This window comes from Lithobates pipiens, unplaced genomic scaffold, assembly GCF_037356315.1.
Source record: "Lithobates pipiens isolate NorthernLeopardFrog02 unplaced genomic scaffold, aLitPip1_a1.2 Scaffold_13, whole genome shotgun sequence".
Classification (NCBI taxonomy): domain Eukaryota; kingdom Metazoa; phylum Chordata; class Amphibia; order Anura; family Ranidae; genus Lithobates; species Lithobates pipiens.
The window spans coordinates 234,257,883-234,280,436 of NW_027507718.1; the positions used below are offsets into that span (position 1 = coordinate 234,257,883).

Here is a 22,554-nt window from a genome sequence, read left to right on the forward strand (position 1 = left end):
GATTTACTATCTTGCTCTTGTGTAGTGGTTACTGTCTGTGCCCTGACCGCAGTATACACCACTATATTCACCTCACCTATATAGCTAGTGATCTAGCTTTAATAATAGAGCTTGCAGTCAGTAGTGTTAGTGCGTGCTGTCTGCGTGCTCTATACCCAGTACATACCACTATATACACCTACATAGCTGTTCTCTATTTGAGCCCGATTGTCATCTGCAGGAGTTATTGGAAGTTGTGTGTGCTTCCAGCACAGCACAGTATACATCTGTATATACCCCTTTAACTCTGCTGTTTTCTGGTTATTGTCTGCGTGCCCTGACCGCAGTATACACCGTGATATTCACCTCACCTATATAGCTAGTGGTCCATCTTTAACAATAGAGCTTGCAGTCAGTAGTGTCACTCAGGAGATAGTGCGTGCTGTGTGCGTGCTCTGTACCCAGTACATACCGCTATAATCCACCTACATAGCTGTTCTCTATTTGGGCCCGATTGTCATCTGCAGGAGTTATAGGAAGTTGTGTGTGCTTCCAGCACAGCACAGTATACATCTGTATATACCCCTTTAACTCTGCTGTTTTCTGGTTATTGTCTGCGTGCCCTGACCGCAGTATACACCGTGATATTCACCTCACCTATATAGCTAGTGGTCCATCTTTAACAATAGAGCTTGCAGTCAGTAGTGTCACTCAGGAGATAGTGCGTGCTGTGTGCGTGCTCTGTACCCAGTACATACCGCTATAATCCACCTACATAGCTGTTCTCTATTTGGGCCCGATTGTCATCTGCAGGAGTTATTGGAAGTTGTGTGTGCTTCCAGCACAGCACAGTATACATCTGTATATACCCCTTTAACTCTGCTGTTGTATAAAAAAGGCATCTGCAGGAGTTAGTGGGTGTTGTGTGCCTCCAGCACAATATAAACTACCCAACTACTGTTTTACCCAACTCCCTTCAGGCCATTACCATGTCTGGAAGGCCAGCAAGGAGAGGCAGACAGGCACGAGCCGATAAAAGAGGGCAAGCAGGCTCTGTGTCTAGAGACAACAGTGCTGATCGTGGACGCGGTGCATTGTCATCAGCACGTGGCCATGGGACATGCTTGTCCTTCTTTTCTGCAGCTGGACATGTTGAACCGCAACATGCCAACGACTTGGTAGAGTGGATGACCAAGCCCTCTTCATCCTCCTCATCCTCTCTCACCCAGTCTCAGGGTAGTAGAAAAGCAGCTGCCAACACATCGTCGTCCCTCCTCTCAATGTCATCATCAGTGACTCCTTCCCTAGACCCACCACGTCCTCCTGAGGAGTCTCCTGAACTCTTTGAGCACAGTGTTGGGTACATGCTCCAGGAGGATGCCCAGTGTTTGGTGGGCTCTGATGATGACACTCAGCTAGAGGAAGGCAGTAGCGTGAGCGCAGAGAGAGAGGATGCTCAAGAAGCACAGCAATCTGGCAGTCATGTTCCACAAGCTGCAGCATACTGCCAGGTTTGCTACAGCGATGAAGAGGGAGGGGATGATGAGGGCACTGACTCCACGTGGGTGCCTGGAAGGAGGGAGGAGGAGGAGGAGGAGGCACATGTCCAACGAGGCAGGATGCCCTCCGGGGGCCAGCTTAGGGGCAGCACACCGACTGAATCACATCGCAGAGCTCCGCCTGCGCAGAGCGCTTCCTCTGCGCGTTATTCTAAAAGTACTTTGGTTTTTTGAGACGAGTGCATCAGATCGCACCGCTGCTATTTGCAACATATGTCTCAAGCGTATCTCACGTGGCCAAAACATCAGCCGCTTGGGTACCACATGCTTGACCAGACATATGTTGACCTGCCATGCAGCTCGTTGGCAAGCATACCTCAAAGACCCACACCAAAGAACAAAGCGGACCTCTCCTTGCTCCTCATCAGCTGGCATCTCCAACCCCACTAGACCTTCAGTCCTCTCTGAAACCTGCTCTGAGAGGAATGAAGGTGTAGAATCAGGTGTGTCACAGCCAAGTGCTTCCGGGAACTCTGCTAGTGGTACATCCACGTCCGATTATAGCAGGCAAATGTCCCTGCCCCAGCTGCTGGACCGGCGGAAGAAATTTACTCCCAGCCATCCACATGCCCAGCGGTTGAATGCTAGCTTGGCTAAATTGCTAGCACTTCAACTGCTGCCTTTTCAGTTGGTAGACTCGGCCCCCTTCCGTGAGTTTGTACAATGTGCGGTTCCTCAGTGGCAGGTCCCCAAACGCCACTTTTTCTCACGGAAGGCGATTCCAGCTCTCTACCGGCATGTGGAAGGCAATGTCCTTGCCTCGCTGGACAGGGCGGTCAGCGGTAAGGTGCATATTACCGCTGACTCAAGGTCCAGCAGGCATGGACAGGGACGTTACCTGTCTTTCACGGCCCATTGGGTCACTCTTCTGGCTGCTGGGAAGGATGCAGGACAAGGTGCAGTAGTGTTGGAGGTTGTTCCGCCACCACGCCTCCAAAATGCTACTATTGGTTGTGACACACCTCTCTCCTCCACCCCCTCCTCTTCTTCTTCCTCCATGGCCTCTTCCAGTGCTCTGTCCTCAGAACCAGTGGTGCTCCGTAGGCGTTGCAGGGGCTACGCAAGTACGCAGGCAAAACGATGCCATGCCGTGCTTGCGCTGGTTTGTTTGGGGGACAGGAGCCACACTGGGGCGGATGTTTTGTCAGCTCTGCAGGGGCAGGCCGAGAGGTGGTTGACGCCACGCCAGCTTAAGCCAGGAATGGTGGTTTGCGACAATGGCACCAACCTCCTCTCCGCCCTCCGACAGGGACAACTGACCCATGTGCCCTGTGTAGCTCACGTCCTTAACCTGGTGGTGCAGCGGTTCTTGGGCAGGTACCCCGGCTTACAGGATATCCTGAAATAGGCCAGGAGAGTCTGTGTGCATTTCCGCCGATCATTTAATGCCTGTGCTCGGCTGGCTGAGCTCCAAAAGGAGTTGAACCTGCCCAAGAACCGCCTTATATGTGACATGCCCACCAGATGGAACTCAACATTGGCCATGCTGCAGCGGCTGCACACGCAGCAGAGGGCCATCAATGAGAACCTGTGCGACTACGGCACCAGGACAGGGTCAGGGGAGCTTGGTTTTTTCTCACCACGCCAGTGGGGCATGATCAGGGATGCATGCACTGTCCTGTCACCGTTTGAGGAGGCCACAAGGATGATGAGCAGTGACAGTGCATGCATCAGTGACACTGTACCTCTTGTCCACCTCTTGGAGCATACGCTGCGTGGAATAATGGACAGGGCACTTGAGGCAGAACAGAGGCAGGAAGAGGAGGACTTCCTTGCCTCTCAAGGCCCCCTTTATCCAGACAGTGTTCCTGCTGTGCCACCCATCACACAGGAAGAGGGTGAGGAGGAGGAGGATGATTGTGTCAGCATGGAGGTGGAGGCTGGCACTCAGCATCAGCAGCAGCAGCAGCAGCAGTCTTATAGGGATGATTTACAGTCCCAAGAAACACGTGGACTTGTACGTGGCTGGGAGGAGGTAGCTGCGGATCATGTTGTCCTTAGTGACCCAGAGGACTCCGGACCGAATGCCTCAGCTAACCTACGCTGCATGGCCTCCCTGATCCTGCAAAGCCTGCGGAAGGATCCTCGTATTCTTCGGATCAAGGAGAGGGACCATTACTGGCTGGCCACTCTCCTTGATCCACGGTACAAGGGTAAGGTTGCCGACCTTATCTTGCCATCGCAGAGGGAGCAGAGGATGAGACATCTCCGGGAGGCCTTGCAGAAAGCTCTGTGCAACGCGTTCCCAGAGACTGGGAGGTCACAAACTCCTGGTCCTGGACAACGTGTTGCTGAGGCATCAGTCAGAAGGAGCGGTGGAGAAGGTGGCCGTCTGACTGATGCTTTCAGACAGTTTTTTAGTCCGCAGCCCCAAGGTATGATTGGTTCCAGCACCCATCGCCAGCGTCTAATTTACATGGTGCAGGAATACCTAGGGGCAAGGTCAGACTTGGACACCTTTCCCACTGAAAATCCTCTGGCTTACTGGGTCTTGAGGATGGATCACTGGCCAGAGCTTGCACAGTATGCAATTGAGCTACTGGCCTGTCCTGCATCCAGCGTTCTTTCGGAACACACCTTCAGTGCTGCTGGTGGCTTTGTTACCGATCACAGGGTGTGCCTGTCCACCGAATCAGTTGATCGACTGACCTTCATCAAGATGAATCAGTCTTGGATCACCCACAGCTACCAAGCACCTGAAGCTGATGTAACCGAATAATTTTTTTTTAAATACCACATCCCTTCAAGACTGCCTATGCTGATGCTGAGTGACTGTCCTGTTATGTTGATTGTCTATCCTCTTCCTCCTCCGCTGATATGTTGGAAGAACATTTTTGGTTCTGGGTGATGCCAGCAGCCCAATTTTTCTGCCCCTGTTTAACAGGGGCGTTTAAGTACAATTTTTGATGCAATGCTTTGCAGCAGGGCTAATTCCTGCAATAAAACTAGAGTATATGGCAGAGGTTGCAGTGTGATGGCACCAGTGCCTAAGGCCCAATTTTTCTGCCCCTGTTTAACAGGGGCGTTTAAGTACAATTTTTGATGCAATGCTTTGCAGCAGGGCTAATTCCTGCAATAAAACTAGAGTATATGGCAGAGGTTGCAGTGTGATGGCACCAGTGCCTAAGGCCCAATTTTTCTGCCCCTGTTTAACAGGGGCGTTTAAGTACAATTTTTGATGCAATGCTTTGCAGCAGGGCTAATTCCTGCAATAAAACTAGAGTATATGGCAGAGGTTGCAGTGTGATGGCACCAGTGCCAGCAGCCCAATTTTTCTGCCCCTGTTTAACAGGGGCGTTTAAGTACAATTTTTGATGCAATGCTTTGCAGCAGGGCTAATTCCTGCAATAAAACTAGAGTATATGGCAGAGGTTGCAGTGTGATGGCACCAGTGCCAGCAGCCCAATTTTTCTGCCCCTGTTTAACAGGGGCGTTTAAGTACAATTTTTGATGCAATGCTTTGCAGCAGGGCTAATTCCTGCAATAAAACTAGAGTATATGGCAGAGGTTGCAGTGTGATGGCACCAGTGCCAGCAGCCCAATTTTTCTGCCCCTGTTTAACAGGGGCGTTTAAGTACAATTTTTGATGCAATGCTTTGCAGCAGGGCTAATTCCTGCAATAAAACTAGAGTATATGGCAGAGGTTGCAGTGTGATGGCACCAGTGCCTAAGGCCCAATTTTTCTGCCCCTGTTTAACAGGGACATGTAATTACAATTCTTGATATAATATTTCACAGGAGGGCCCCTTCCTGTGCCCACCCAGAGTAACGGTGAGGACTTATAGTGTTGTGGCACCAGCACCACAACCACCAAAGGTCAATTTTTCTACCACTGTTCAACAATGGCATGTAATTACAATTCTTGATATAATCGTTCACAGCAGGGCGCTCCAGCGCCCACCAAGAGTCACTTTGAGGGCTTACAATGTTGTGGCAAAACCAACACCTTGTTCCGCCATTTCTGCAGAGCATATAGGGCAGGCCCCTACTTTCAAACATCCAATTTACAAACATCTCCTACTTGCAAACGGAAGGAGACAACAGCAAGTGAGATGAAAAAAGATGGACGACAAAACAAATTATACAGGGGTGATATCCCTTCCCTATGTTTTCCAAAAAGCTTAAAAATAGTTTTTTTGACTGGAGCTACACTTTAAAAATGTACCAGTTGAAAATTACAAACAGATTCAACTTAACACAACAAACCTACACAGTCCCTGTCTTGTTTGCACCACCTGTATACTGCTGTTCTGAGTATATAGGGCCTGGGGGCCACACACATTTCCTTTTTTTAATATGGGTACGGGGTTCCCCTTAATATGCGTACAAGACCCAAATAGGCTGGTAATGGGCAGGGAGGGCTACCCATGCCATTTTTCTGAATGATTTTCAACCATATTGCAGGAACCAGATATAACATTAAAACCGCAAGCAGTTTTAAATGGTGTTATTTCCGCTTAATGTCATTTTGTGCAGGGACTGTTCTAAACACGGGAAACACGTGGCACTTCACAGGCATACTACAGACACCCCCCAGGCACCATATTTAAAGGAATATTTCATTTATTTTTTTCACTTTAATCGTCATTAAAATCAGTGTTCCCGCCAAAACGGCCGCTTTTAAAACTTTTTATTGCATTGACCCATGTCCCCTGAGGCAGGAGTCAGGTCCCCAAACCCTTTTTAGGACAGTATCTTGCATATCAGCCGTTAAAATTAGCACTTTCCATTTCGAACGTTCGAGTCCCATAGACTTCAATGGGGTTCTAACGTTCGTTACGAACACGGGGTCCGTTCGAAAGTTCTGGTGCGAACCGAACCAGGGGGTGTTCGGCTCATCCCTAGTCCTGAGTATTTCCTGTATATAAGCTTATTATAGGACATGTATTTGTTAAAATTGTCCAAGTGTACGAGAGACTGGCCAAAAACTAGGTCATAATATAGATATTTTCACATGCGCTTTATTGCAATAATCAGTCAAATCAGTATATTATGCCGCGTACACACGAACGGACTTTCCGGCAGGCTAGATCCGACGGACTTTTGGTGGAATTCAGACTGACTTTCCGAACAAACGGACTTGGCCACACAAAAACGGACTAAGTCCGTTGGAAAGTCCATTAGTTTTGAACGTGATGGTGTAAATGTGACTAAACAAGGAAGTGCAATAGCCAGTAGCCAATAGCTTCCCTTGCGTCATATTTGGTGTGTCGGACCAGCACACAGACGAACGCTTTTCCCGATTTTAGTTCGTCAGATTTGAGTCCGTCAGATAGATTTGAAACATGTTCTATTTCTAGGTCTGTCTGATTTTTTTTTTTTTAAACGATCAGACTAGCCCACACACGATTGGATTGTCTGACTGACTAATCCCTTTGGACCTAGTCTGCCGTAAAGTCCAGTCGTGTGTACGCGACATTACAGGAACATATGGAAGAATAACCACTTTCATAGAATATCCATATGGCACAATGAAAATGTATTTGTCAATTGTGATGACAGTTGCCTTAGAAGAGGATATGAACATTTCTATTTGTTTATAGATGCCTATGTAGAATGAAGTATGGTTAATAAAAAATACCTCAGTGGGGTGTTAAGGCCCGGAGGTGTAGTGGCACCTAATTCTGCAATCCATCTTACTTCCCGTTGGAGTAGAAGTGTGCTCCAATATGCCTCCCTATTATCGGGATGATCCTGATCCAGGATGGTGGTGAATTGGATATGGGGGGAGATGCCCTGATGGCAATCTCTGACATGTCTTCCAAAGGGGAGGTCGGGATTAGCATTGGCCATGATGTGTCTAGATGCCCTCTTCCAGAACTCGAGTTTGATTTCCCCTACATAGAAGCTTTGCATTGGCATGTCAGTAGGTAAATTACTCCTAGAGTTTTTCAGTTAGCAAAATGTTTAGGTTTGTACAGTTTGCCATTCGGCAGGGTTGTATTTTATTTTATTTTATGTTCCTATATCTAGAATATGGATAGCCTCCACATGTGAAGGTACCCAATCTTTTACATGTGTTTGACCTGAATGTCCCTACATATTCGCTTCTTACTAGTTGGTCCTTCAAGGACTTGACTCTACAGTAGATGATAGCCGGAGTTGTTCATATATGTGGACTGAGGTTGGGGTCAATTTGCAGGAGGTGCCAATATCTTTCTATGTTATTTTGACTGCCCTTTGTTGTTTGTTGTAGATTGTGATGATTCTAGTGGTTTGTTTTTGAGTATCTTTTTTATTTGAAAAGAGTAGGTCCTGTCGTACGTGCCCATGCACACATCAAAAGGCCATTTGAGGCAGGTTAACAAGTGATTTGCTATACTTTCCTTCCCGTGCACAACTTGTCCTGTCTCCTGAAAGGGAGAAAGATAGATGAGGTTATACATATAGCAAAACCACAGAGTTTCATCCAATACTCAGTTGCCCAACAGTATATCAAATACGAATGACTGTAAATGAGGAGTGGCCCCCTCTTAAAAATGTGTCCTGAGCAGTGTGTGCATAATGGGACAGCAGTCACACTGATTGATAGGGGAGAAGAAGCATTACATCATTAAACAGTGTTTCTCAAAAAAGTAGGGAGTATCCATTTAGTCCCAGAAAAGAATGCAAAAACTGGGGTGGATAAGGTCCCTGCTCCTGAAACAAAACAAAAAGTTTATTGCAGGCTTCCAAGGCCAAGACTGGAACTCAGCTGAGCAGCAATCCCAAAATCCACCCAGTCTGGAGGCAAGTGCTCCTCACTTGTGAACACTCCCAGAGTGTCCAGATATTCCATCTATCCAAACTCACATGGTTGCTTTTGGTATTGCCATCACTTCTGCAGGGTGATATTCTTATGCCGCATACATACGATCGGACTTTCCATCAGATTAAATTCTGGCGATCTTTCTGACAGAGTTTCCAATGGAGTTCCGACCAAACGGACTTGCCTACACACGATCATACCAAAGTCTGTTCGTTTCGAACGCCTTGAAGTACGACGGGACTAGAAAAGGAAGTTCAATAGCCAGTAGCCAATAGCTGCCCTTGCATCATATTTGGTCCATCGGAATAGCATACAGACGAACGGTTTTCCTGATAGGAATTGATTCGTTCGGAAAGATTTAAAACTTGTTCTATTTCTAGGTCCGTCAGAATTTTTGAAGAAAAAAGTCAGATGAAGCCCACACATGATCGGAATATCCGATGAAATGATTCCGTCTGGCCTTTTCTGCTGGAAAGTCCGGTCGTGTGTGCGCAGCATTAGTTGGCATCCTTAATCTGTAAAAAAATCCTTTCTTATGCCACAGAAGGATAAGGTTTCTTTGAGGCCCAGAGACTTCTTTCTGAGGTGGTTTCTTCCTACTGCCTCTCTGTCCTACTTCTACATATCCTAAAAAGATTTTGTTCCATTGTCTGGATGTGGATCCTGCCATTTGAGTTTATCTTTCAGCTACAGCTCCCTTTTATCAGTCTGATTGATAAGATCAGTTATTGCTTCATGTGTTTTTCAGCATCAGGAATTTTTTTTTTAGATTTGTATGCCACCTGGTTTTCTGCTTACACAGTTGTGTTTTCCCAGGAGGATGTTCAGGCCTCGGCTGATGCTGGTTTTGGTTGTGAGGTTCTTCAGGCCATGCTGTAGGAACCCTTGAGCTAACCGTATCAACCTATTGTTTTTTTTTCTTGTGGGCCTGCTAGTTGGACTGCTTTTGGGCATTCCAGTGTTTCAGACTTATACTCTGTGTCCCAGAACATACTCCAATAAGGGATTTACAGGAAAGAAAAAAAAGGCCCATGCTAGCTATAAGTACGGTGATTGTAGTTATCTTAGTGCACTTGAATCAACAAGATGAATACTCTATGTGATTGATTTTTTATTTTTAAGAGGTATTTTTAATACAGGCCTTTAGGGTCTACCCCCTTGATGCTAATGATTTACTTACCAAACTACACAGTATAAAGCATCCACAACCAAATACAAGGCTAGTGACTATGGATGTAGAATCTGTGTAAATGCATACCTCAGAAAGGTGGTATTAAGGCATGTCACATATTCCCATTACCTTCCTAAACTTCAAATAAAGTGCTCATTGAATTCGTACTAAAATGTAATGATTTCACTTTTGATTATGACATAAAATTTTGTATATGATTAGTGTTATAAGAAGTACAGTGTACAACAAAACCATATGTTTACAATTACTATACTATTCTTATCATATGGATAAAAGCAGAAGAGAATCTCTATTACCTAATACATTCCACTCTTCACTTAGTCTTAAAATGGACTATATGGGCACCACTTTTAACTTCCTGGACAGCACAGTGTCCATCAAGAATGCCAAACTGTATACTACAGGAAATACTTTGATCAATGCAAATATCTCCACAGTTCCAGGTTCCACCTCCAACATTCCAAACAATCCTTTATACATAACAAGGCCACCAGTTACCACCACACTCTGACCGAGAAGAACAAAATAAGCATCTCAGAATACTTGCAGAATTCTTCCTAAGGGATGACATATCAATAAAAATATCAGTACAAGCACTGCACTAAAAACCCAAAGGGAAATCTCCTACAGTTCAAAGAGAAAAAATTAATACTTCTAGTATCTACATACAATCCAGCATTAGAAGGTATATGAAATAAAATAAAATAGCCGCAAGCTATCGGAATATAGCATGAAACTGCATCATCTCTTCAAACGATCTTTTAAATTTTGGTCTTCAGACATTCACCCAAACGCTGACATTAACTAACTAACAATTAACCTCAGGGCATAAGGGAGATGATTAGTGACACCTATTGGACTCAATTTCTAAATAAAAAAATCACTCTCTGGAGGGCATGAACATCTTGGATTTCACTTCCACTTAGGAAAGGAAAACATTTGAACTAAGAGTGATAATTATATTTGACACATCACACGCCTTTCTAAACCACTATTGGTTTTTTTGGTCATTCTTACCTCTATGACTTTTCCTTCTCCCATTTTCCTACTTATTTTTTCTCACTTTAATACCCTGTGTCCATTTTACATAAAGTAGATGTAGAGCCAAAGCTCCTTTTGGCCCTACTTCTCCTGTGGATCACAAGAGTGTAGTTAGATTTGCACTCCTGTGACCTACATTCAGCCGACAGCGGGCTAAACGTCTGATGTCTGTCAGCTGACGTCACTGAGCTGGTCCAGACTCTGGATGGACTTTAATGTCAGAATCCACCCAGATGCTTGACCCGCAGCTGGCTCAGCATCTCAGCACACCTCTAAGAGCCTAAGCCAGATAACTGCCCACAGCGGCCGATGCTTCAGTGAGCATCGGAGGGGCAGAGCAGAGACCCCATGACTGACCGTCATCTGCTCTCTGTTCACTGAGAGAACTGAGAGGTCAGCGGTCTTTCATCACTCAGTTCTTTCGGTCTTTGAGCAGTGGGGATCAGATGCTGCATCAACCTAGGAGAGTATAATTGTTTTTTTTCAATCCTATACTTCTCCTACTCTTTTAATTTTCACAGACTGTTATCTTAATTGCAGTTCTGTCTTAACATTTTACTAAACCTCTACCTATTGGTAGTATTGTTGGTTAAGACAATGTCACATATAGTACCTAAATGTTTTAGCTATGCAATTAAGTCATTTCATTATAAAAAAAATCAGTCACCTATAACATATAAGTTTTATGTTAATAATATTCATTTTACATATCATACATTTTAAGTTTGCAGAAGATGAAAATACTTCCAGTAGCTTTGTATATTTGCAATCAAGCAATGCTTAGTCGTGTCCACAGTTCTTGTAATTGAAAGAATCCAAAATATAGAATACATATTGCTTGCTCTGCTAAACAAAGCAATCAAAAACAAAAATCAGTTTGTGTAGCTTAAAATAAATGTATTCATATACCGTATTTGTTTTTCATCTGGAATGCACTTTTTATTAATCTGAAAAGTTAAGTATTTTGATACCTGCCACAATGCTGCAATAATTTCTAGTCAGTTTTTTTTAAATTAGTGTTAACTAGTTCTACTTAAAATATTTCAGACTCCGAGTGTATTTATTTCCTGTTCTGCCCGACCCTTCAAAGAGCAATGTATTAACACTTGTTCCAAACAATAGCAACTATGTAAGTATTATATGTGATACCAATGCATTTTTTGAATGACAACGTTAACACAACAATAATTTTATTGTAGGCTAAGGTGACCAGATTTTTTATATATATAAAAAAATCCTTCTTAGAATTTTTTGGGATAGGACTACCAAATGTTAAGAAGATATGATATAAAAAATACTTTTCAATGTATTTATTGATATTATATTTATACAATAATATATTTATCTATATACTGTATCTCACCCTCCCTCTATATACTGTATCTTCCATTTCACTCTGTATATAATGTATCCCCCCTCTCTCTGTATATACTGTATCTCCCTCTCTCTCTGTATACTGTACCCCTCTCTCTCTCTGTATATACTGCATCTCCCCCTCTTTCTGTATACTGTATCTCCCTTCTCCCTATGTATATACTGTATACCCACTAGGGTTGCCACTTTTTCTTCAAGCCAAACCCAAACACTTTAGTGACAGCATTTTTTTGGGGGGGGGGGGGGGGGTTATACACTATAAGATTGTAAAAGACCTGGGACACTTTTGGTGGCCTGAAAGAAAGTAGTAATGTGGCGCATAGCTCGCTGCAGCAAACAGTGTGCGTGGCTGAATTGTGAGTGCTCTGCACAGAATGTCCTGGGGAGAGGGCTAGTGCGAGAAGGGGGATGGGGAGAGTTAGATATGTTCTGGAGGCAGTGGGGGCTGGTGCTCAAAATTTTTGAGGGGGCGCAAACAAACTGAAAAATTCAAAAAAAAAAACATCAAATGCAGCTTCGCTGTGCCCCATAAAATGCAGCCATTGTGCCCCATAAAATGCAGCCATTGTGCCCCATCAAATGCAGCTACTGTGCCCATAAAATACAGCCCCCGTGCCCATAAAATGAGACCTCTGTGCCCATCATATGCAGCCACTGTGCACATCATATGTAGCCTCTGTGCCTATCATATGAATCCTCTGTGCCCGTCATATGCAGCCTGTGCCCATAATACAGCCACTGTACCCATCATACAGCCACGGTGCCCATCATATGCAGCCTCTCTGCCAACCATACAGCCTCTGCGGCAATCATATGCAGCCTGTGCCCATCATACAGCCACTGTGCCCATCATATGCAGCCTCAGTGGCCATCATACAACCACTGTGCCCATCATGTGCAGCCTCTGTGGCAATCATACAGCCTCTGTGTCCATCATATGCAGCCTGTGCCCATATGTGCTAGAGGCGCTTAAGGGGGTCAGATATGTGCTGGGGGGGGGCTTTGTGAGAGAAGAAAGGCAGCGCAAGGGGGAGGGGTAGGGGGGTAGGATATGTGCTATAGGGGTCCTTTCGGAAGGAAGAGAGAGTGCAAGGAGGAGTTGTCAGATTTCAAATCCAAGCCACACTTCTAGAATTGTCTTCCCCCTGCCACAGCCCCCTCCAGCACATATCCTCCTAATCCCTCTATCACTCCACATATTTTCTACCTTGTCTTCCTTTCCAGCCGCTCTATCCCCCTCCCTCCTGCATCTACAGAGCATACTGTATCCCCCTCTCTGTATATACTGTATCCCCCAATCTCTTGCTCTGTATATACTGTACCCCCCTCTCTCTGTGTATACTGTTCCCCCCGCTCTTGCTGTATATACTGTACCCCTCCCTCTCTCTCTTTCTGTAAATACCGTATTCCCCTTCTCTCTCTGTATATACTGTACCCCCTCACTCTCTCTGTATACACTGAATCTCCCCCTCTTTCTCTGTATATACTGTATCACCCAATCTCTCTGTATATAATGTATACCCCTCTCTCTCTGTATATACTGTACCCCCTCTCTCTGTGTATACTGTACCCCCACGCGCTCTCTGTATACACTGAATCTCCCCCTCTCTCTGTATATACTGTGCGGCCTCTCTCTCTGTATCTACTGTACCCCCCAATATTTCTCTGTGTACTGTATCCCCCTCTCTCTGTATATACCGTACCTCCTCTCTCTCTGTATATACTGAACCCTCTCTCTCTGTATACTGCATCTACCCCTCTTTTTGTACACTGTAACCCCCTTCTCTGTACCCACTGTGAAGGCTTGAAAATAAATACGCTTGATGGTATGGAGTTGTTGGCTGCTTTTATTCGATGATCCCCTCTGTATACTGTAACTCCCCCTCTCCCTATCTGTATACTGTAATCCCGTCCCTCTCTGTATACTGTAACCCCCGTATACTGTAACCCCCCCTTTCTCCCTCTCTGTATACTGTAACCCCCCCCGTACCTCAACAATGTAGTTTGTGTTTGTGTAGTGTGGCCTCTGAACGCTCCTCCACGAGTGTCAATCTGGGCCCCACCCCCTCCCTGCTCCTTTCTTCCATTCTGCAGAGTGGCCAGCAAAGCTGTGTGTGCCTGTTTGCAATCAGCTGTGTGTAAGCGGGGTTAGGGTGTAGCGGCTTCACAGAGGGAATCACATGTACTGACCTTATGAACCAGACGTTTATTACCGGAGAGACGGGAGTAGGAAAAGTATTTACAGCAGTAATGCACGTAGTTTCATTCCAAGCATGGAGGCACAGATACACAGCACAGTCACTTCTGATGTAAGCGGTAATTGTACTCATCAGTAGGGACGAGCTTGGTGTTCGAGTCGAATGCATGTTCGACTCGAACAGCGGCTGTTCGTCCATTCGGCGAAGCCAGAACTCTGTGGGCCGTTTGCGACAAATTCACGTGGCGCCCATGGCCCACAACGCACTGCACCATCGCAGTGCATTGCTGGCTCATGAATGATTGGCCAAGTATGCACTGTGACCCCGCATGCTTGGCCAATCACAGCGCCGGCAGGATGCCTGTGGCCAATTATAGCTCAGGCTGTTTAGTACACGCCCCACACTATATAAGGCCGCCAGCGCGGCGTCTGCAGGAGTTAGTGGGTGTTGTGTGCCTTCAGCGCAGTATACACCAGTATCTACCCTTTATTGCTGTTCTGTAATAGAGCCATCTGCAGGAGTTAGTGGGTGTTTGCTTACAGCGCAGTATACACCTTTTTCTACCTTTATTGCTGTTCTCTAATAGAGCCATCTGCAGGAATTAGTGGGTGTTGTGAGCTTCCAGCGCAGTATACACCTGTATCTACATTTATTGCTGTTCTCTAATAGAGCCATCTGCAGGAGTTAGTGGGTGTTGTGTGCTTCCAGCGCAGTATACACCTGTATCTACGTTTATTGCTGTTCTCTAATAGAGGCATCTGCAGGAGTTAGTGGGTGTTGTGTGCCTCCAGCACAGCACAGTATGCACCTGTATCTACCCTTTAATTGCTGGTGTTCTATAATAAAGGCATCTGCAGGAGTTAGTGGGTGTTGTGTGCCTCCAGCACAGCACAGTATACACCTGTATCTACCCTTTAATTGCTGGTGTTCTATAATAAAGGCATCTGCAGGAGTTGGGTGTTGTGTGCCTCCAGCACAGCACAATATACACCCGTATCTACCCTTTATTGCTGGTGTTCTCTAATACAGCCATCTGCAGGAATTAGTGGGCGTTGTGTGCCCCCAGCGCAGTATACACCTGTATCTACCCTTTATTACTGTTCTCAAATAGAGCCATCTGCAGGAGTTAGTGGGTGTTGTGTGTCTCCAGCACAGCACAGTATACACCTGTATCTACCCTTTATTGCTGGTGTTCTATCATACAGGCATCTACAGGAGTTAGTGGGTGTTGTATGCCTCCAGTACAAATTACACTACCCAATTGCTGGTTTTCCCATCTCCCTGCAGGCCATTACCATGTCTAGAAGGCCAACAAGGAGAGGCAGACAGGCACGAGCCAATAAAAGAGGGCAAGCAGGCTTTGTGTCTACAGACAACAGTGCTGGTGGTGGACACAGTGCATCGTCATCAGCACGTGGCCATGGGACGCGCTTGTCCTTATTTTCGGCAGCTGGACATGTTGAGCCGCATCATGCCGAAGACTTGGTAGAGTGGATGACCAAACCCTCTTCATCCTCCTCATCCTCTCTCACCCAGGCTGAGGGTACTAGCAAAGCAGCTGCCAACGCATCCACTTCCCTCGCCTCAATGTCATCATCAGTCACTCCTTCCCTAGACCCACCATGTCCACCTGAGGAGTCCCCCGAACTGTTTGAGCACAGTGTTGGGTACATGCTCCAGTAGGGTGCCCAGTGTTTTGAAGGCTCTGATGATGATACTCAGCTAGAGGAAGGCAGTAGCGTGAGCGCAGAGAGAGGGGATGCTCAAGAAGGACAGCAATCTGGCAGTCATGTTTCACAAGCTGCAGCATATTGCCAGGTTTGCTCCAGTGATGAAGAGGGAGGGGATGATGAGGTCACTGACTCCACATGGGTGCCTGGTAGGAGAGAGGAGGAGGCACATCTCCAACGAGGCAGGGTGCCCTCCGGGGGCCCGCTTAGGGGCAGCACACCGACTGAATCACACCGCAGAGCTGCGCCTGTGCAGGGTGCTGCCTCTGCGCGTTATTCTAAAAGGTCTTTGGTGTCATCAGATCGCAGCGCTGCTATTTGCAACATATGTCTCAAGCGTATCTCGCGTGGCCAAAACATCACCCGCTTGGGCACCACATGCTTGACCAGACATATGTTGACCTGCCATGCAGCTCGTTGGCAAGCGTACCTCAAAGACCCACACCAAAGAACAAAGCGGACCTCTCCTTGCTCCTCATCAGCTGGGATCTCCAACCCCACTAGACCTTCAGTCCCCTCTGAAACCTGCACTGAGAGGAATGAAGGTGTAGAATTAGGTGTGTCACAGCCAAGTGCTTGCTGGCACTCTGCTAGCAGTACACCCACGTCCGATTGTATCAGGCAAATGTCCCTGCCCCAGCTGCTGGACCGTAGAAAGAAGTTCACTCCCAGCCATCCACATGCCCAGCGGTTGAATGCTAGCTTGGCTAAATTGCTAGCACTTCAACTGCTGCCTTTTCAGTTGGTAGACTCGGCCCCCTTTCGTGAGTTTGTGCAATGTGCGGTTCCTCAGTGGCAGGTCCCCGAACGCCACCTTTTCTCACGGAAGGCGATTCCGGCTTTCTACCAGCATGTGGAAGCCAATGCCCTTGCCTCGCTGGACAGGGCGGTCAGCGGTAAGGTGCATATTACCGCTGACTCATGGTCCAGCAGGCATGGACAGGGACGTTACCTGTCTTTCACGGCCCATTGGGTCACTCTTCTGGCAGCTGGGTTCTTTCTCACCACGCCAGTGGCGCATGATCAGGGATACATGCACTGCCCTGTCACCGTTTGAGGAGGCCACAAGGATGGTGAGCAGTGACAGTGCATGCATCAGTGACACTATACCTCTTGTCCACCTGTTGGAGCATACGCTGCGTGAAATAATGGACAGGGCACTTGAGGCAGAACAGAGGCAGGAAGAGGAGGACTTCCTTGCCTCTCAAGGCCCCCTTTAGCCAGACAGTGTTCCTGCTGTCCCACCCATCACACAGGAAGAGGAGGAGGAGGAGGAGGAGTAAGATGATTGTGTCAGCATGGAGGTGGAGCTTGGCACTCAGCAGCAGCAGTCTTGTAGGGATGATTTACAGTCTCAAGAAACCCGTGGACTTCTACGTAGCTGGTCCTTAGTGACCTTAGTGACCCAGAGGACTCCGGACCGAATGCCTCAGCTAAGCTACGCTGCATGGCCTCCCTGATCGTGCAAAGTCTGCAGAAAGATCCTCGTATTCTTCGGATCAAGGAGAGGGATCATTACTGGCTGGCCACTCTCCTTGATCCACGGTACAAGGGTAAGGTTGCCGATCTTATCTTGCCGTCGCCGAGGGAGCAGAGGATGAGACCTCTCCAGGAGGCCTTGCAGAAAGGTCTGTGCAATGCGTTCCCAGAGACTGGGAGGTTACAAACTCCTGGTCCTGGACAACGTGTTGCTGAGGCTTCAGTCAGAAGGAGCGGTGGAGAAGGTGGCCGTCTGACCGATTCGTTCAGACAGTTTTTTAGTCCGCAGCCCCAAGGTATGATCGGTTCCAGCAACCATCGCCAGCATCTGATTTACATGGTGCAGGAATACCTAGGGGCAAGGTCAGACTTGGACACCTTTGCCACCGAAAATCCTCTGGCTTACTGGGTCTTGAGGATGGATCACTGGCCAGAGCTTGCACAGTATGCAATTGAACTACTGGCCTGTCCTGCATCCAGCGTTCTTTCGGAACGCATCTTCAGTGCTGCTGGTGGTTTTGTAACTGATCACAGGGTGCGCCTGTCCACCGACTCGGTTGATCGACTGACCTTCATAAAGATGAATCAGTCTTGGATCACCACCAGCTACCAAGCACCTGAAGCTGATGTAACCAAATAATTTTTTTGGAAATATCACATCCCTTCAAGACTGCCTATGCTGATGCTGAGTGACTGTCCTGTTATGTTGACTGTCTATCCTCTTCCTCCTCCGCTGATATCTTGGAAGAACATTTTTGGATCTGGGTGATGCCACCAGCCCAATTTTTCAGCCCCTGTTAAACAGGGGCGTGTAATTACAATTGTTGATGCAATGCTTTGCAGCAGGGCTCATTCCTGCACTCCAAATAGAGTATATGGGAGAGGTTGCAGTGTCATGGCACCAGCACCAGTGCCTAAGGCCCAATTTTTCAGCCCCAGTTTAACAGGGGCATGTAATTACAATTTTTGATGCAATGCTTTGCAGCAGGGCTCATTCCTGCAATCCAACTAGAGTATATGGTAGAGGTTGCAGTGTATAGGCCCAATTTTTCAGCCCCTGTTTAACAGGGGTGTGTAATTGCAATTTTTGATGCAATTCTTTGCAGCAGGGCTCATTCCTGAACTCCAACTAGAGTATCTGGGAGAGGTTGCAGTGTTGTGGCACCAGCAAGCAGTGCCTAAGGCCTAATTTTTCAGCCCCTATTTAACAGGGGCATGTAATTACAATTCTTGATATAATATTTCAGAGCAGGGCCTGTCCCTGTGCCCACCGAGAGTAACTGTGAGGACTTATAGTGTCGTGGCACCAGCACGGCCACCACAACCACCAAAGGCCCAAGTTTTCTACCACTGTTCAACAATTGCATGTAATTACAATTCTTGATATAATCGTTCACAGCAGGGCGCTCCAGCAAGAGTCACTTTGAGGGCTTACAGTGTTGTGGCAACACCAACACCTTAGGCCCCCATTTCTGCAGAGCATATAGGGCAGGCTCCTACTTTCAAACATCCAACTTACAAACGTCTCCTACTTGCAAATGGAAGGAGACACCAGGAAGTGAGAGGAAAAAAGAGGGACGGCAAAACAAATTATACAGGGGTGATAACCCTTCCCTATGTTTTCCTAAAAGCTTAAAAATAGATTTTTTGACTGGAGCTACTCCTTAAAAATGTACCAGTTCAAAATTACAAACAGATTCTACTTAACACAACAAACCTACACAGTCCCTGTCTTGTTTGCACTGCCTGTATACTCCTGTTCTGAGTATATAGCGCCTTGGGGCCCCATGCCTTTCCTTTTTTTAATATGGGTACGGGGTTCCCCTTAATATGGGGGGGGGGCTACATATGCCATTTTTCTCAATGATTTTCATCTGTATTGCCGGAACCAGATATTACATTAAAACCGCAAGCAGTTTTAAATGACTTTTTTTCCGTTAAATGTCATCTTGGGCAGGGACTGTTCTAAACATGGGAAACACGTGCCACTTCACAGGCATACTATAGACACCCCCCAGGCATGATATTTAAAGGAATATTTAACTTTTTTTCCACTTTAATCGTCTTTAAAATCAGTGCTCCTGAAAAAACGGCCGTTTTTAAAAACATTTTAGGCATTGACCCATGTCCCCTGGGACAGGAGCCAGGTTCCCAAACCCTTTTTAGGACAATATCTTGCATATTAGCCATTAAAATTAGCACTTTTTATTTCGAACGTTCGAGTCCCATAGACTTCAATGGGGTTCTAAAGTTCGCACAAATTTTCGGTCTGTTCAAAAGTTCTGGAGCGAACTGAACCGGGGGTGCTCGGCTCATCCATACTCATCAGCACTATAGGCACTTCCCACTGACTAACACAGTATAAATCCCAGCACACAATGCGTATCTGAAGAGGCTGATATTCACACGTTACCCAGAAACAACGTTATTTCTTCAGCAGATGGATATAGGCATCGGATACGCTTGTCCCGCCCTCAAAGTGAGGGCATCGGTTTTATTGTCCGCCACGGGGAGTCTTTCATCTGACCAGGATTGCTGTTACAGAACTCAGTAGAAACCCTGAGTTATCCCTCACAGGCCGGAACACTCTCCCTATCACCTTCTAACTCTCCCTCACAAGCGGGTTTCTGTCCCTGTCTATACACACACATGAACACCCTTAACGTGGCTGGGCTTCCCTATATAAGAGATTTGCTGTCCTATCAGGGCACCAGGCTTCTCCAAAATGGTGCCGGAGACAATGATAGAAGCAGATAGCTCTAAACAATTGTACACATAAACATATCAAATAGGCTGGAAAGTGAGTATATACACTTGCCAACCCACTACCTATTACAGCCAAATAGGCTGGAATGCACGACAGCTACTTACATATGCGCCGCTCAATGAGATCAGGGCAGGACTGGTACAGCAGGGGGAGAAAAGCAGTGATCGCAGCCTCGGAGTTGGACCCGGGGACCCCTGCCTGCAATCCAGGGACAAAAGCGGGGACGGTCTTGGACCGGGGACCATGTCCTCAGTCTGGGGACTGTCCCTGGGAACCAGGGATGTCTGGTCACTGTATTGTAGGCATTGCACAATTAAATGTTTAGGACAAAACTTATATCCGCAGATTGCCTATACACAATAAATGGTATTGGATCTGTAGAATAAAAGTAAAATCCATGAGAAAAGCATAAATTGTATCAGCACCATGGAGTACTACTTAAAACATGACGTTGGATACTTAGCAGATAAGAATCCCTTGTATTATCAGCTAGTGAGAATTAGAAATGCAGAATGACTAAAAAAAAAAAATGCAATAAATTTTAATTATAAAACCATGCAGTAAGCTAGTAACACAAACTAGGGTGAGTGATATTAGTTCAGGTCTTCAGGATAATGAACAATTCAGATTTTACTGTTGATGGCTTAGGGCTGTAATTGTTTGGCAGGGCCAATGTTAAAGCAGGCAACTCAAGATAATATACAGTATGGAGTTGATTTACTAGTGGTGAAAAGTGCAAAATCCGGAGCAGCTCTGCATAGAAACCAATCAACTTCCGTTTTTTTTTCGTCAAAGCTTAATTGAACAAGCAGAAGTTAGAAGCTAATTGGCTACCATGGACAGCACCACATTTTAAACTCTCCAGTTTTGGTAAATCAACCCCTATATGTCAAGTGAAGAAGCAAGAAGATAGGTAGGATTAGTTGGAACAGGCCAAGGTCAAACTGAACGGTCATCATAATTCACAGATTATTACCATATAAGCATATGCTTTACTTACATACATTAATAATATAAAGAAGAAACCTAGACTAGTAATAAATAAATGATCCACTATAAGATGTGGAGTCCTGCAGTTGCACAGTATTGCTTTTTGGACTTGTTTGTAATGTTATGAGATGATAGTGGAGCTGATAATGTACAAAAATTGCTCAATGAGTCACAAACAAAATAAAAATAAATAGAGTAAGGACTGCATAGCGAAGCAATGATTTTTTATGTTTTTTTTTTGTCATTGTCACCATAGCTTGTGGACGCTATAACTTTCACAAAGACCAAATAATATACACCGATTTGAATTATTTTTACCAAAGATATGTAGTAGTATAAATTTTGGCCAAAATTTATGAAGAAAAATTACTAATCTGCAAAATTTTATAACAGAAACGAAGAAAAATTCTTTTTTTTTTACAGAATTTTCGGTCTTTTTTCTTTTATAGCACAAAAAATAAAAAACCCAAATACCACCAAAAGAAAGCTCTATTTGTGTGAAAAAAAGGACAAAAATGTCATATGGGTACAGTGTTGCATGACTGAGTAATTGTCATTCAAAATGTGAGAGCACCGAAAGCTGACAATTGGTCTGGTTATTAATGGTGTTTAAGTGCCCAGTTGTCAAGTGGTTAAAGTACCCTGGACTCAGAGATACTGTTTATTTAGAAGCCACCGGGTACTACTGCTAAATCTGAAAGAAGGCCTTATACAATCTCTTACTTTAATATTCATTATAATAAAGTATTTTTTTTTTTTGTTTTATGTTAAAAAGTAAAACATATATTCGTTATAGCCATCAATTGTTAGGGAGCTCTTACACTCCTGATATAATAATATCTGACCTTTGAATGCGTAACACGAGAAGCAGAGACACCTGGAGGCAGTCTGGGTCTAGACAGGTTGAAGGCTGCATGGATGAAAAAAATGAATGAAGACGTAAGCCTCATACACATGATTGGATCTTCCGCAGACAAAGCATCTGACTTTTGTCTGAAGGGCGTGTGCCTGGATTTTGTCTTGCATACCAACGGTACACAATTGTCGGCCAACAAACACTAACGTAGTGATGTACTAGACATACTACGAGCCAATAAAGAGGAAGTTAAATTGTCAGGCGCCACCCTTTGGGCTCCTTCTGCTAATATCGTGTTAGTAGAAGTTTGGTGGGTGTTGATTCGTGCTTTTCATTTCGCACTTTTCATTTTGCGCTTTTCATTTCATTTCTGAATGGCCCTTTATCAACCAAACATGTTGCGGAAATCTTCGGAGGAGATAACGTGTTATTTATTATTGGCCTTGGAGTTATTGCTTTGACCCAAGTCCAGTCCAGGAAGAGGAGGAGGAGGATTTCATGGACCAAAACTTGGTTGCTTTATTAATCGTGACTAATTATGTCATATGCCTTTGCTGCGGGAGCTCCAGAAGAATAATCCAGATGATTTTCAGATTTATCTTTGTATGACGGACCACTGCTTTCACTAACTCTTGGCATTG

At 45.6% G+C, this 22,554-nt stretch overlaps 1 protein-coding gene across 1 annotated transcript in view; it reads left to right on the top strand.

Annotated features, from left to right (window-relative positions):
• The window catches only part of IL12RB1 (interleukin 12 receptor subunit beta 1), a 168,743-nt gene that overhangs the window by 138,163 nt on the left and 8,026 nt on the right, over positions 1 to 22,554 (top strand). The window contains exon 14 of the mRNA XM_077476343.1: positions 11,567 to 11,648. Coding sequence (XP_077332469.1) covers positions 11,567 to 11,648 — 82 coding nt within the window. The remainder of the gene's footprint in view (positions 1 to 11,566; positions 11,649 to 22,554) is intronic.